This window comes from Tyto alba, unplaced genomic scaffold, assembly GCF_018691265.1.
Source record: "Tyto alba isolate M040663 unplaced genomic scaffold, T.alba_DEE_v4.0 Super-Scaffold_21, whole genome shotgun sequence".
NCBI classification, from domain to species: Eukaryota; Metazoa; Chordata; class Aves; order Strigiformes; family Tytonidae; genus Tyto; species Tyto alba.
In genome coordinates this window covers 7,168,679-7,184,673 of record NW_024881295.1, presented here as the reverse complement: position 1 = coordinate 7,184,673, position 15,995 = coordinate 7,168,679, and the positions used below count along the sequence as shown (strand labels likewise).

At 39.2% G+C, this 15,995-nt stretch overlaps 1 protein-coding gene across 3 annotated transcripts in view; it reads right to left on the bottom strand.

Moving 5' to 3' along the window:
- Window positions 1-15,995, bottom strand: part of PHF21B (PHD finger protein 21B) — a 67,853-nt gene that overhangs the window by 13,449 nt on the left and 38,409 nt on the right. For all 3 annotated transcript variants that reach the window (XM_042795538.1, XM_042795539.1, XM_042795540.1), the window contains exons 3-6: window positions 14,105-14,455; window positions 12,212-12,334; window positions 7,002-7,053; window positions 1,380-1,456 (exon numbers count right to left, since the gene is read on the bottom strand). In XM_042795538.1, the coding sequence (XP_042651472.1) occupies window positions 1,380-1,456; window positions 7,002-7,053; window positions 12,212-12,334; window positions 14,105-14,455 (603 nt within the window). The remainder of the gene's footprint in view (window positions 1-1,379; window positions 1,457-7,001; window positions 7,054-12,211; window positions 12,335-14,104; window positions 14,456-15,995) is intronic.

The following is a 15,995-nucleotide window of genomic DNA, read 5'->3' as shown; positions in this document are numbered from 1 at the left end:
CTAATGAGGACACAGCTGATCAGCCACAGGACTCTTTCACAGACATTTCTTTCTCCATTCCATCTTTCACTTCAGGATATGCTTTTGAGAATAGACATAATGAGAAGTATGAACTAGGGGTGCATCAGATCTCCTCCATCACCTCCTCTGTCCCTGCTCCAAGATAATTGAGTTTCTCACAAACATCAACCAGGCTACAGCCACCAAACTCTGATACAAGTATTGTAACAAACTCAGAAGAAGGAGGTCTAAGAGAAGACACTACAGATTTAATGCTAGCAAGGCTAAGGTTCCTACTGTGTTAAATACTGAATGTATAGACATCAGTATTTGTTCTGAAGAAGTCACTAGAGAAAAGTTGAGGAGTTCTGAAGAGTTCAAGTGCTCAGAGCTGCCCTGAGAGTATAGAAATCTCCAATGCTTTCAAAAAAGAACCATCAAGCCACTAAGCAGCTTGACTACAGTGGTGGGTTTTTCTTAGCCTCATCTGTCTGATGTCTGCCAACAAACAGAAATCTGAAATGGTGGCATACCAAAAGTTCTGCATCAATTGTACCTAAATAAAGGAAAATTACTTTCTTTAGGCTTAGAGAACTCAGAGAATCTTGCTTAAATGGAGAGCTAGCTGCAAATTAGTTTCATTCCCGTAGGAAGTTCAAACAGTAACCCCAAACTGTGGTGAAATTTTAAAGGTGGAATTTTAATAAGCTGAATAATGCATAGATTCAGTTCAGAAACAAAGAAAAAAACTATTTCAGAAAAAGTTAAAGTCTATTTATATCCTGCTTTTACACCAGGTTTGCAAGCCAGTATTATGTAGAACCAAATTTTGCCAGTACTATAAATGTAACAGCGTAAGTGTAACACACAACAGAGATTATCCAGAGCATTTTATTTTTTAATTATGCATTATTATATTATGCAGGCTTCCATACCCCCTGTGGAGCACATTGATTCTTAAACCAACACATCCCTTTTATGAATGTCACTAATAAAAAAGCAAATTTCTCCATTTATTATTTGGCACATAGGGAAAGAGAAATAGCAATGCAAGTTTGAACATAATGCAGCACTTCTGTTCTTCAGTTCTGACCTAAAGGGACTGTCTGCGTGGGTGAAAGAGTAATTAGGTCCCACATTAATTTAGTCCTTTTGGCCTATTGAAACTAAGATGAATTCTAGTTTGAAACAAGTGATGTTGTGGGGTGAAAACCTGTTGCTTAGCTACTGAGATGAGATCTTTTCTATCTTTCCACATTAATGTCTCTTTACAAGTAAATGTGTGGTTCTGCATTTATATATACTTTTGTAATAAGAAGCATTTAAACCTTTTATTGACATGAAATAGAACAGTGGTAAAAAAGTGAATGATGAAGTACCTCTGTTTCCAAGAGCCCACTATAGGCTGGGTTTGCTGTGCTTCTTCTCTTTCTTTCCTGACGCTTGCTCTGGATTTCTGTAACCATGGAAAGAAACATGAATTGTGCGTTTCTCATTCATCAGGGAAAAATGTAGATCTAACTTGTTAAGCAAGATGCTCTTACCCTCACCCCTTGGGCTTTGTGTTCAGTTTCAGTTTCTAAAGTATAATTGGGTTGCATCAGCATTTATATTTCTTGCAGTTCAAGGTTTGTCATTAATAAGCCTTTCTAAGATTCAGAATACAAGCATTTTTTATTTTTTCCTTCCTCTAAGTTGGACTTCTGCTGCCCTACAGATTTTTATTATGATCCCTTCAAACATATATCCAGCAAGCATCAACAGAGAGCTTTCAAAATACTATCAATGTCTGTTATTAACAAAAATGAAGCATTTGAAGCAGTTAAGCCTTGTAATTCATATCAGATGAAAGCACAGAAATCCTTTAAATTTTAATTTACATTATTTTTCCTCTGCAGAGGTTAGAAAAAGCACTGTCAGAATGGCATGGCTAGATTCAGTTCTAACTAGGTCGTGATGATTTATCCATCAAAAAATATACAACTTCATGATCCTGAGCATGCAAAATGTTGTTATGAGCTGTACATGTATTTGTGTCACTGGAAAAAGCAGCGCAAAGATAAGCTCATCAAATTGCAGTCCTATTTGGAAAATGGTGAAACACAAGAAAACTCCCTTCTGCTAAATGGTAACACCTATTCAAGACAGTACTTGATGAGGACTGCATTTAGCAACAATTAGCCATGTGCATATTTCAGTAAACACACAGAAAGAGTGAGTGGATTCACTGACCACTGAAATCTGCAGATATAATGGTACTTTTATCTGAGCTAGGATTTTATTTCCCTCATATGGAATTTCTTTTTCCAGCTCTTGACATCAGTTCAGAATGGTGAAATTATTACAACCATGTATTTTACAGCCTACTTTTTATTTTGATAATAAAGCACAAGCTGACATATTTTAGCAAGGAGAGCCACCCAGCATCCATCCCATGACATGAAGTGTGCACAGTTGGGCTCATGATCTATTCCAAAGTGTTTCCTACATGAATAATGTAAGGCAAAGTTTAGACTGCACTGAGGTTATCCTAAATGTTATCCTAACTGACCCTGCAATGGTGATACCTCCATTCTGTCTTGCTCTGAGTAAATCTCTCAGAATGAGAGGAACTGGCCAGAAGCACTAGTTCTTCAGCCCAGAGGACCAGGAACACGCCCAACAGAAACTCAGGACACCATCTGGTTCTGCAGAAGGTCTGGCATTTCATCAGTGTCTGAGCTAAAGACCTCTATCTCAGAACATCCTCAGCCCCAGAAAAAGGCCTTCAGGATATTGAGCACTATCCCCCATCTGCAATCCAACAGTAAGATACAGTCCAGCTTTCAGGAAGTTTACGATACATGGGAATTGGATTCCCAACACATAGTTCTGGTTTCCAGCCACCCTTTCCAAATGCTGATCACTTCCCCACAAAGAGGCCATGTACCACGTTAAGCATTGCTACAGTAAATGGTATTAGCATTGTCAGTCATGTCTTGGACACAGTGTCCCCAGGGAAGAGGCCAACACTTTGCATGGATTTTGTACTGGCCTGAGTTCCAAGATACTGATTTGAAACTTTTCACTCACAAAAGACTCTTGGAGTCATCACTCTTGGAGTGATGGATGTGTCAGAAGGAAACTGGATAGACAAGAAAAACAGAAGAGCAACTACTTGCATATTCTGGCTGGGTATTCCCACTGGCAGAGGAACATGTCACCATGTCACCTCTCACACTCAGAAGGTGTCTCCTGCGCGGGCAATTCAAAGAGTATGGCAGGCCTGCATGCACAGTCTGACATGAGCTACACGTGTGTTGCCATGTGACTCAGGGAGCTACACAGAATCGCACCACCAAGAAACACGTGATCTGAGGCTGCACTGAGATGTGCGATACACGTCATGGCTGCAACCACTGCCAGCATTTTGTTAACATTCTAGGTGCCGTGCAGACCCCAAACCGGAGGATCTTGTATGGGTAACGGTTCTGTCCCATTGTGAAAGAATTTCCTATAAAACAATTGTCTGGCTATGCTGAAATCTTCATCCTGACGTGTCCAGATGCTTTGGCATTCTCTAAAGGGAATCAGGCTTCAGCAGCTAGACACGGATCCAGTAGCCTGCCACAGAGCCACCAGAAGAGAGATGGTTGTTCTTGATGTCAGTCAGTTCTTGTATGGGGAATGCCCTCAAGGCCAAAAGGTGACAGAGATGTCACAACAGAGGAATCACGTGCCTTGATGCTGTCAAAGAAATGGAGGAAGTGGCCCTCTGCTGACTCTTTACTTTGGTCTCGACAGTGTGAGCTGGAGCCATGGTTCTTGCAGCCAGGCTCAGCAACGCAGGCGCCATGGTCAGTGGATCTAGGGCTTGGAGGGAAAAAGCTGGAGTTAGGGCAGCCCAGGCTTCGCCTTTCAGAAGTGGTCACAGGGATACAAGATCGTGACTTTTCACTGGCCCAGGAAAAGAAACAAAAAATTCAACACAGCAGAGCTTTCTGTGACCATAACTGGGCTGAGTGTCTTCACAAGAGGACTGTGATGAATCTGTAGCTCTCTGCCCTTTTGGGTCCCAGGTTTAAGAGAGAATTTCTTCAGTACATGCTCTCACCAAGGCAACAGAAATATTTGATGGAGTCTGAATCACACATGTTGTAGATACCTTGAAAGCCTCTTTGGAAGAGGCATCGCTATGGTACAGAGATAAAAGCTGGCTGGGAGTAAAAGTAATAGTAGTGAGAATAGATGGAAATAGAGACAGAGGAAGAGAGAGAGAGAGAGAAAGAGAGTAATGAACTGAAACAGCTCTAGATGTACTCCACCCTATGCAGCCACCAGGGAGGGAGAGCACAATCTCAGCACTTTATTTATGGAAACTGTGCACAAAAAATATCCATGCTTGTGATATAAGGAGTATGTTGTCTCTGTCAATAATCATACCACGATAGAACAAAAGTGTATGGTGGTATACTATCTTTTGTTATTTGTTACTTCTGCTAAAAAGTATTGTGTATATTTCAAAACAGGGCTTAGTAAAGTAAAAATAAATCTGGTTTAACTGATTACAACCTTCCAGCAACCTCGATGGAAATATTTCTGGGGTTTTATTTTGCTATGGTAAATCAAGATGTGCATTTTTAGAAAGATCTGAACTAAAGAGTTACTTTAAAGTTTTGCTTTCTATCTACTTGTTTGTTTGTTTTAACACAATGGTAATGCTAAAAGGTGTTCTAATAGCCTAGAAAAAGAGATTTAGTAAGTTACAACAATGCACTGCATCACGGAATTGGGCTATCATATGCCTTAGTTTATTAATCTAAAAAATGTAACACAAACAGGAAAAAAACCCCTCTAAACTGTAATACATTTGACAGAGATGAATAAATTTGAAGATAGCTTTATGTTGGAGGCAAAGCTTCAATGAGCTGCTGCCTTCATCAATAAACACCCTGCCTAGTCATTCTACGAGGCCCGTAATGACAATTCATCTTCAGGGAAAGCTGTATCTTGCAGAATGTCAGTCAGTGAAAGCAGATGTGTTCATTTGCTGGTAAAGGCCTCAAAAGATGCCTCACACTCAGGCTCTGCAGAACGGAGCTTTTTTCCCAGTAAGGGGAAAGATGCTTCTCTGGATGTTAGGTGGAAAGGCTGTTAGGCTGATAGAGAAATCCATATAGAAGTGGATCATAGCCCTTCACCACAAAATTAATGAATAAAATGAAGAAAAGCAGTAACACTGTGAATTAATGATAGTGAGTGAATAAGCTTTTAATGACCCAATTTTGATATAGTTTAATTCCAAAAATGTGAAATTGAGAAATACATTAGAAGTACTAAAATAAACTGAACTGTGTAATGACCACTGCTTCCTGATAAATAGCAATGGCAGATAACCATGAATATGACATAGCACTAAAATAATAACCTTTAGCATGTGAAAGCTATAAGGGTATTTTTGACAGTTGTAATCACCAATACTCATGAAGAAATACCCTTTCCACAGTAAATAGATCTTGGTAGGAGCCATTTATTTGAAGCTAGTAGGAATATAAAAAGTGAATTTGTCTGAAAAGAATTGATTCTGCAGGATTAGTATTGTAGCAGTTAGGTTCAAAATGTGCGGCTCCACACTCACTGTACAACAAACAGAAGAGAGCGGTACTTGGTGTTTTGAACAGACATTAAATCCACAGAAACAATTTATTAGTTCCAATAAAATCAAAGGGTAAAGAAATATTCAAAATAAAGTTCTCTCCGTTTTAAGCATAATTTGCACTTCAGCATAATTTCAAATGTTGTCCAATTTTCCTTAGACAAAGAAAACAAGAACCAGTGATCATTTGCACTTTTTGGATTATAAATCTCCCAAAATCGCTGTAGCTTTTTTAATTTTCATTTCAATCCATTACCATTAAGGGATTAAAAAGGCTGATGGCTTAAAGTTTCTTTAAACTGCTTTCAAATTCTCAGTCACTAGGACATTAAATGATTTTCTAAAATGCAGATTTAAAGAGGAAAGACACTGAAAAAAAGGCACCAAGACCCACAGAAAACTTTCTGCATATACTGAGGAGACCTTACAATTAAGATGCTATTTTGTCCCTAATTCACAACCTCTCTTAAAACCAAGGAACAGAAGCATGTGGAAACTTACTAAAAAGAAATCAAACTGTAAAATGGTAGATACTTCTGGAGTCAGCAAGGTATCTAAGCATGTGCCTAACTCTAAAGCACATAAAACTCAAACTCAGTGCACTGGAAATTCCTAAGTATTTTGCTGACAATGGTCCATGGGATGGGTGGTAAATGTCAATTATTAATATTTTTTGTGATCAAGAATCATTGTCAGCTGACACAGATACCAGATTTTTCTCTTTATACTGGTGGAACCACACAAACTTGTATTAGCTGAGCATGTAACTAAAACACATCAAGCTGTAGGCTTTTTCTTGAAAATTGCTGTACCTTCTCTGTCCATGAGAACTAACCTATTCTGCCAAGAACCCCCCAGCTCATCTTACATTGCTGGTAAATTTGTTGAACAAATTATTTTTTCCCCTCTCATCTATGTTTTCAGAAAGACAAAGCTGAGGAGAGGGCACGCTTGCTGCAGAAGGTCTGGGTAAACATCTTTAAACCTTGCTAATTCTTCAACCAAAGCAGTGCTGGTCAGAGCCTTTCCAGGCTTTTTGCTTCACTGCTGTCCTCCAGTTGTTAACGCACTTTAAAGGACCATGATGACTGAGTGAGCCCAAACCCCAGCTCATGCCAAGCCTCTGGTGCTGGCTGCAGAGCCAGTTCTCATGCCCCTTAAGTTGTGCAATGGGATGGGTGGCAGAGCAAAGGAAGGTCATGCATTATTTTGAGGCTGAAAAGCACAATTGTGCATAGATAACATTTCATCTGATTTTTCATTGCTCTTCAGAGGAGAGAATCACCAACTCCTCTTAGCTGCAGAGCAGTCAAGAGAAAAGATTTCACTCGAAAACTGAACTGTAAAACAACATATGCCATCTTACCTTCCAAATGTTCTGTTGTAACCAGTCCTAATGCTACCATGAAGGCAATTTTCTAAGGAAAAGATAAACAGGGGTTAGATTTTCTACTACAACAATCATGGTAGAAGTAAGTAAATAAATCAGTCTAGCATTAAGAGAACAAATCCAGTAGGGGTCTTTTAGAAATGTATATTATTGGAATGCAGAGTACTATGAAGAACTTGAAGATCTGCCTCAGATATGCCTGGACACTCACGTCCTAGTTGTATGACTGTATGAACTTTAGCAGTTCAAAGATTTACAAAGCCAATGCTGCACGACTACTGATTTTATACAGCGCATGATCAAAAGTCAGTTAATTCAATCAATTCAATTTCATATTGCTAGCTGCTTTATTACTCCACTCTTTACAGAAGCAATTGTGTATTATTTTTACTATCTGGACATGGCACTGCTTTTACTGGATGTGAGCAAGCTGTATGAAGTAAAACAAGATATGATACACTTCCACTGAACTTTACAACACCAAACAGGACATCTGAAGAATATCAAAAGTCCTATCCCCCCAAAAAAACTTTCATAAATTTCTCTTCCCAAGTTACAGAAATAGTATCATGTGCATGAATTATGAAGAGGTACACTGATCCAGTATTTTCCCTCAGTGGGGACTGAACAAACATCTCCTGACACTGGTGAACTCATTTTGCAGTGAGGAATCTGATCTAAAATGTTATTCAGAACTCTTGTACACTATATATGCACAAAACACATCTTTGCTCTAACAAATCTTCAAAACATGCCAAAACAGTAATAGGGCAAGTACTAGAATAGATCCTAAATTTTCTGTCAGTGATTTTTCATTGGGAAATTTTTCCTTATGGAAAAAGTTTTGCTGAAGCTTTTATTTCATCTCTTTGATGGAAAACTGAAATTCTGCTGTGTTGTTCCAAGCCCAAACTGAACTGAACTCCTTGGTTTTGAGTCACATCTGTGGTACTGTGGGGCCTCAGGGATCTTGTCCTCTTTCTGAGGTGCTGAACACTCTTGCTGGATCATGTTACCCAAGTGGGATTTTCACGAAATGCGATTGCACAGGAGAGACAATCTGACTATGAAATCCAAGTTATCAGGAAATCCAAGCAAGCAAAGCCCACAATCCAACTCTAATAAAGCATCCAAAGACCATAGGAAGATGCAGTTATCATACTCACCCAAAATAAAATGTGTAGATTTAGGTCAAACTAAAATACAGTGTTTAAGCAGTAGAAGGTCAAAACATTCTGTTTCAATCAAAGAAGCGTCAGGAGAACACATTTCAACGCTTCCAAGTCAAAATTAGTTTGACCTTCTTGTTTTGTGAAAAGCCTGATGATTCAACTTTTCATTTCAGTTCAGGATAAAATCAACTAATAAGTCACCAGAACTACCACTTCCTTTGCAATTCTGACTTTCACACAGAGGAATTGTGAAAGCAAGCACATCCTCATTTTGTAGATTAAAAGATCTAGATATGGGGTGGGTTCTTCAAAATCTGAGGGTCAGGATTGGACACTTATACCCCTCTTGTATCTGTGAAAATATCTTTGTCAAACAGGTGAACTAACAACCTCATAAGACAGGAATATTTTCTTCCCACAATCTCCTAGTATGTAACTCTCCCTGTAGATTAAAAAATGGTGATGTAGAATCTCATCACTGGCAGTTGAGATATATTCATGCTGTATTTCTGCCTTGCACAAGTGTGGTAATAACAAACACGTGTGTTCATTTGCATGTCAGACCTTGATTTCAATAATGTTCACTCCCTACATGTCTAAAACACCAGCTAGACACAGTGGGGGGCTCCACATCTGAAGGGAAAGATGAATATTTGATTCGAGAACCACTGTGCAGATCTGAGAAGAAAAATAGTCAACGGAGTAGAATTGCAAGCTTCACCACACTCCCACCAAAAAGTAACTTTGTGGCAGGATATATCTCAGTGCTCTGAGCAAATAACAGGTATAGAATCAGAAAGTTGGAATGGTTAACACGCAATTGTATTTTCCCAATGGAGCACAGAACGCCTGTAGTACCCAAAGATTAAACTGTAGGAGGAGCATACATTTTCTGACATCTAAACTAAAACTATTTGAGTACTGGAATGCTTGCTAAACAATTTCCTCTCTTCATGCTAAAATTATTTGAATACGTCTCTAATTAAATGTAATGACAGCATACTTGCTTAACATATGAAGAGCCTTCATAAATGGACTTGATAATTATCTCACTATTAAACACAGGAAGGGTTAGCTTTTATAGATATTTGAAAGATGGTTCCTTTTAAAAAAATCCCAGTAGAAACTGCATTCTTTTTAACAAGCATATTATATTAACAGCATACTTGTTTTTATGGGTTTTGCTATTTCACACTCATGTAGATTGCTGAATGCAACTCAAAATACCGCTTCCACTGCAATGCTTTTCTTTCAAATATCACACAGTCTATTGTTTCTTCTCTGTGCAGGAATCCACAAAACTGAGGCTTCCATTTCTCCAGATCTTCAATCCAGGCTTAACACTAGCATTTAGTTCAGAATCGCAAGGTGCCACTCTTGTCCTTCTTAGATGGGATTAAATACACTGTTAGCTAAATACCCAGCATTCTTGGCAGCGATTTTTCTTTTAAATAAAAAACTGGTAGAATGTCATGGAAAATGTTGCCAGAAATACATAACTTTACTAATACGAAGTTTTTTAAAAGTAGAAAGTTTTGGGCAGAATCCCATTTCTTTCTGTGCTGAACTCAGGTCCTTTGAAGAAAAAAAAACAAAAAAACAAAAAAAAACAAAACCAACCCCAAACCCTCAGGCACTTGCTCCCCAGAGGAGCAGCTCCCTCGTGTAATTCCTGCATTTCTATGCAGAAATCATTCTGGTGGGTGAAGACCCACCACCAGACAGGCAGTTCCTGGCCTCCACCCCCAGCAGAGCCCTGCTGATGGCAGCGGCCCCCTCCCCCAGACCCTCCGCACCCCCCAGGGGTACTGAACCCTCATGGCTCGTGTCCCAGGAGAGGGCTCTGGGACACCCTGGGCGGCCGGGACCCCCCATCCTGCTTCTGGGAAAGCCACTCCACGGCCAGGCTGCAACGCAGCAGATGCGACAAGGTTTGCTTTAGTCTAATGATGATGTTCTCAGGAAAGGAGAAATCTTCGGCTTATGCAAAAGGCATTCGTATTGCAGGGGGGGGGTTGTCCAGGATCAGCTTCACGGCTTCCCAGCAGAATGACAGAGCCAGGAAAAAAAGACAATAATTATCCTGTCTTTTCTGTTCATTCAGGTATGCTCAGCAACTGCATATGGGATTATTTGTTTTAAATTTTCAAATTAATTTGTTAAATCCCAGTCTGTCATGACTAACACTCCTGTAGAGCCATACTGGAGTTCCTGCCCCAGTTTTGTGCTTTGAAGATAAATAAGAGTGTGGAGACCAGCTCCTAGAGTGCTTATTTTCTTTTTAAAAATATCATGGTATCTTTGTTACTCTTTGCCTTAAATTTAATCATCTGTTTAAAAGCCATGAGTGCTTTTAGGAATGCGCTGTATGTCTTTTCATGAAGCAAAACAAGATTTTTACAAAACCATTTCAGTTTGTAATTACATGTTCTATTTATGTCATTACATGTATTTATACTAATTATGCTGTTAGTTCTAATTACACTAATTGCATAAATACATGATAATCAACTAAAGTTTACTTTCAAAGAACAAAAGAAATTAACTCTAGACCAACATATTTATGGCCATGAAGCAAATCTATGAAAAGAAGAGCCATCATACTTAAGGGCATAGATTTCAGCGTCCTACCCAGGAAACTGCTTGCTGAGTCCTCCAGTAGGAGCAATGTGCCTGGTTACAAGAAAGGTAGTCAGCATATTCTAGTTAGCAATTTAATGAAAAGGTCATTAAATTTATGAATGCTATACTAAAAAAGCGTGCCTTGTCCCATGGTATCTTCCCGCATGTCTCTGGAAGAAATTTGATCAATATTGTTTCTGTGGGGCTAAGTTACAGGCAAAGAAAAATGGATGTTTTTTCTAGCGTTCTGCTTTTAAGCAGGATCTACTAGCCTTTCTGCCCATAAGGTGCTACTCAATAAATAATATTTTGGAAATACCTCCCTAAACAAAACAGGACCCTATAGTCCCATTATTCAGCTGCAATGAAGATTCATATGAGGGTCAGATTTTAAACTTGGGCAGCTTCCTAAGTGTAGTTCTGCAGAGCTTCTGCATAAAGCTGTGACATTCTACACTAAAAGCCACTATTTATCCTTAACACTGCTTTAACTATACGAACCTCTTAAAATGGTAAAACAAATGACCACCCACATGCCTCAAGTAACATTATAAATTTATATTGTTATAATCCTCTTAAACCTACAGCTCCAAGGATGCTTTTGTGCTATACTATTAGACTAGTAAGGTTAAGATTTCACACGAGATGAGCATTTCCATAATAGAGGTAGATTCAGTTTGTATAACTTCTCAAATTGCCTCAAAAGTACACACAATCTAATGTGAATATATCTAGTCAAAAACCAAAATGCTTGTTAGAGACCCTATTTCTACAAGGACTTCTGATTTATATTCTTAGTTTACATCACAAATATAGTTCATGAAAGAGATTTAATCTTATAACCTGCTTTCTACTCTCTTACTCAATTTGAAGAATTTTAATGTATTTCAGACTAGAAAAAATTTGTGTACACGTGGGAAGAAATGTACACAGCAAAGGCAAGAAACTATTGTTAAATACAATCTAAAAATTGAATGATTCATTACAAAGAAGATGTAGAAGCTCAGCTTACAAAAGAAATGTTAAATCAATCTCATACGCAGCCTGTAAACCCAATGTTATATATTTGATAACATAAAAGAAAATATCTTTAGGCTTGTAAACATCTCTCACAAGAAATACAGCTATACCCACACAGGGCACCTAGACTGTTCTGAGACACAGTTCTTACATTTTGTGACATTGGAAGGTTTGAATGATGCAAACCAAATTTATCAGAGCACCTCACTGGCAGGGATATCACCCCGACTGCAGTGATTGAGAGAGAATCAACTGGCAGAACCATAAGCACAAATGCAGTAATTACGTATGCACACAGAAAATGTTTAGAATTGGCCCCCCGTAACATAACCATACTGTAGCTCACTTATTAAAAAAAGAAAAAAAGATCACCTCTGGATTTTCCTCCTTTTTCTTTTTGGTAGCAGGGGGTCCCTGAGCTGACTCTTCAGGAGGTTTCTTTGTCTCCACTTTACTTTCTGTCTGGGTTTGGACTTGAGGCTGAATAATGATAACCTAAAAGCCAATGTACAAATACAAGAAGATAATTCACTACATGAAATTTGATTTTTCTGCCTGGAAGCTTTGATTCTTCTTTGAAAGGTTACTTGATACTCTTACAGACAGCAAATGCAAATCACAAGCCAAAAATATAAAATATATATATATATATATACACACCTGGGTTAAGCTCCTAAATCCATACTTAAGTTTCTAAAAATTACTTTTTATTGGTGTATTATAAACCTACTGCAGCCTAAGGAAGCAATTTCATCAGTGCCTCTGAAAATTAGGACACTTTCTATTTAGAGGACTTCTGAAGCTGACTCAGCAGCCGAGCTTTAGCACTCACGTTGTCAGTGATTTTAAGGTCTTTGATTTTATTTTGCATACAAGCAGAAGAGGTGGGTTTACTACACATTCAAAAGTACAATCTAATGTCAAACATACCAGTGTTATTTCAGAGTAAGTGTGTGTGGATGGGAAGGAAGATACTCCTCAGTATCTCATGTAACTGAGATCAGAGTTCAGTCCTCAGCACTGATGTGTTATGAGCAGTGAATGTCCAGTTTTGCATAAACAAAATAAACCATATGTGTTTTAAATGAAAACTAATTCTGGCTTAGAACCTATAGGAATTACTACACAGATCCCTTATACATGCATGTATGTTAGCATATGCAGCTGCTCGTATTTGAATTACCACATGAAGATTTATACTGTGCAGATAACATTATCTCAGAAGCTATTAAATTAAAAGGAGTGAAAGACAATTTCTGACCACAGAACTACACATGTATTATACCCATAATCAAAGCTTCATGAAAGACTATGGAAGACCTTCCCAAGCTCACCTTCTTGATGAAGGTTATTGGATTTGAATGTGGGGCCTTTTCCATCTATTTTGTTGCTAACTTTCAATCAATGTTATTTAATTGCTAGTCACTCTAGAAGATTTGAGAGCATAAAAAGAGAAGTTTCTCTTAATCAGCAGTCAGTTTAAGAGAAAAATAAATTATCTTATAGAAGTAGGGAAGAGGTGCCTGCTTTTATTTACCTCAAAAGCCATCCTACATCCTGTATTTTTTTTTAGCACTGTATGAAAACCTGTGCTGCCAACAAGACCCAAAGTAGCAGGATCCGAGTAGCAAATTACAGCAAATGTCTGCTGGGTACATTGGCAGCCTTTACTGAATCTGCTTCTGGTGTAAGAGTGGTGAAGTTCTTGCTATTTCAAAGCTGAAAAGTAGTACAAAGAGGAAACAAGAAATTCACAACTTGATTTTTTCCTACTGATTCATCTGCGGATCAGTTTTGAAACCCTGAGCTCTCATTTCATTTGGTCTTCCCCTGAAAGTGTAGAAGGGAATGCCTGATTATTTGATATACTCCCCTGGGGTCAGTCGATATAACTAGTATCACTGTATAATTGAAGAGGAAGTCCATAGGAAATTTGAGCCTGCACAGAATTCAGGGATATTATTAGTGAAGAGTGGTTTAAGGAAATGGAAGAACATATGGTTCCATTAGTGTCAGGCTACATAATGATGCATTTTGTTCCCACGAAAAATATGCTTGTACACAAATAAATGTCTACTAGTGTCCATGTGTCTCCTTAAGAATCTGCCCATTGCTTTCTGATTATTTTCTTCAAAAGGAACCACTGACACCACTCTGCACAGGGCTGAGCACTCCCAGGGGAATATTCTGCTTACATCTGCAATGTAATTCCTATGTTTGATAACAAAAAAAAAAAAAAAAAACGCCGTGAAAAGGAGAACCTACCTTGCTGTCGGCACTAATGAGGAGTGGTTGCACTTTAATGCTGTCGTTGACCACAGAGACAGTCGCGCTGGTGCTGATAGGAGTTGCATTGTTGGGGGAGGTGGAAATGATGGCGTACGCCACACCTGCACTGCTCAGAGGTGATGAAATAGCTGTGGACTCGGTGACACTTTGTGACTGGCTGTTAGGCGTCTGTACATGGCTGACGGTGTTATTGGCAGTCGGGAGGGCAGGGCTGGGGTTTTTGATGCTGACTACGGTTGCCTTCTGGAAGGTAGGAGGCTGCTTGGAAGGTTGGTCTCTGCACGGGGAGATAGGGAGGCTGTCTGGAATCAGGGTCTTTGGCCTAACCTACAAATGGAGAGTTAGACAATATTAGGCAGAGCCTTCACACCGTAATGAACAAACACTGCATACATGCACTCTCCCAGTAGAATCTCTAATTGCATTAGCCATGGAACAGGAGCATCTGGAAAAACATAGTGTAACAACTCGAAGTAGCCAGCCATTCATTTACTTGTAGATATATTCCCAGCACTCCTCAGCTGGGTCATTCTGGAGTCCTTAACTCATTGCAATGCTGAACAAGAAGGAAGGAAAAAGTCAATTCCTCACTTTTATTAGCACACATCCATACAAATGCTACTCAAGTCGCATCCAGTTCTCAGTAGGGATGTTTAAGCAGAAGCCTTTGCAAAGAATGGAAACCCCAGACGCAGTAATTTCCTGTTCTGAAGGATACAACACTCTTGCTATGAATTAAGGAGTGAGAACTGAATCATTAAGGGAGTTGTGGGAAAGCTTTTACAGGAACAGTAAGTGTATGCATTTATGCTGCTGGATCAGTCAATGAAGGTCCTCACATTTTTAAGATGTACCATATCTAATAGGGAGGAGATCAATCACACCATCACTCAGCTCACAAAAAAAAAAAAAAAAAAAAAAATAAAAGAGAGGGGAAGAAAAGAAACCCACAACCATCACACTTCATCTTTCATTGCTTTAAGTAAAGAGCTGGTTTGCAGCTGCAGGTGGATGCAGAAGGAACTTCCACGCATGGAGGGAGAAACTGTTTGCCAAGATTTGCAAAGGCTGCGGCTTTACCCAGAGCCATGAATGATAGCTGCAAACAATTGTTCTCAGCTAATGTGATGTGTTTCCAGTGGGGTAATTAATGTCACCCTGTCAACATGGATCTGCCTTAACAACATATTAAGTACAGTTTCAGGATTGAAAATAAATAATTTAAACTGCTTCACATGAAGTTAACTTCACTGCCAGCTTATTCGTTAACACGGCCAGATAAAAGAGTCGGTTCCCTCTGTGCTTATTTAGTCCTGTCACTTCTCACACCTTCCATACTGTGAAACAAAATGACAAGTTGTAACAGACAGACATGGGAAACAGCTGCCTGTGTCACTGCACTGTAGTCTACAGGAGGTCTTCCAATGATGCCGACTTCAATCTTGAGCCTAAGTAAGCAATTTAATGAAAAAGTGGGGATTTATTGATGTGCAGAAAAATCACAGAATCACAGAATGGTTTGGGTTGGAAGGGACTTGAAAGATCATCTAGTTCCCACCTCCCTGCCACAGGCAGGGACACCTTCCACTAGACCGGGCTGCTCAAAGCCCGGTCTAACGTGGCCTCACACCTCAAAGTTGGCCACCATCCTCTATCGCATAAAGGAGGAGCTGTTTGTCCACAGTGAACATTAAGCACAGCAACACATGTATTGCAAGCTCTTCGTGTTTGGATAACTCAGCCCTCAAGTGCCAATAGGATCCTACCACCTACGAGCAGTGCAAACCTGTATTAGAGGCACAGCCCTGCCTGGGAGTGCCTGAACTGTCAGCAGCCAGGGTGTACGGAAAGTGAAAGAGGAAACAGA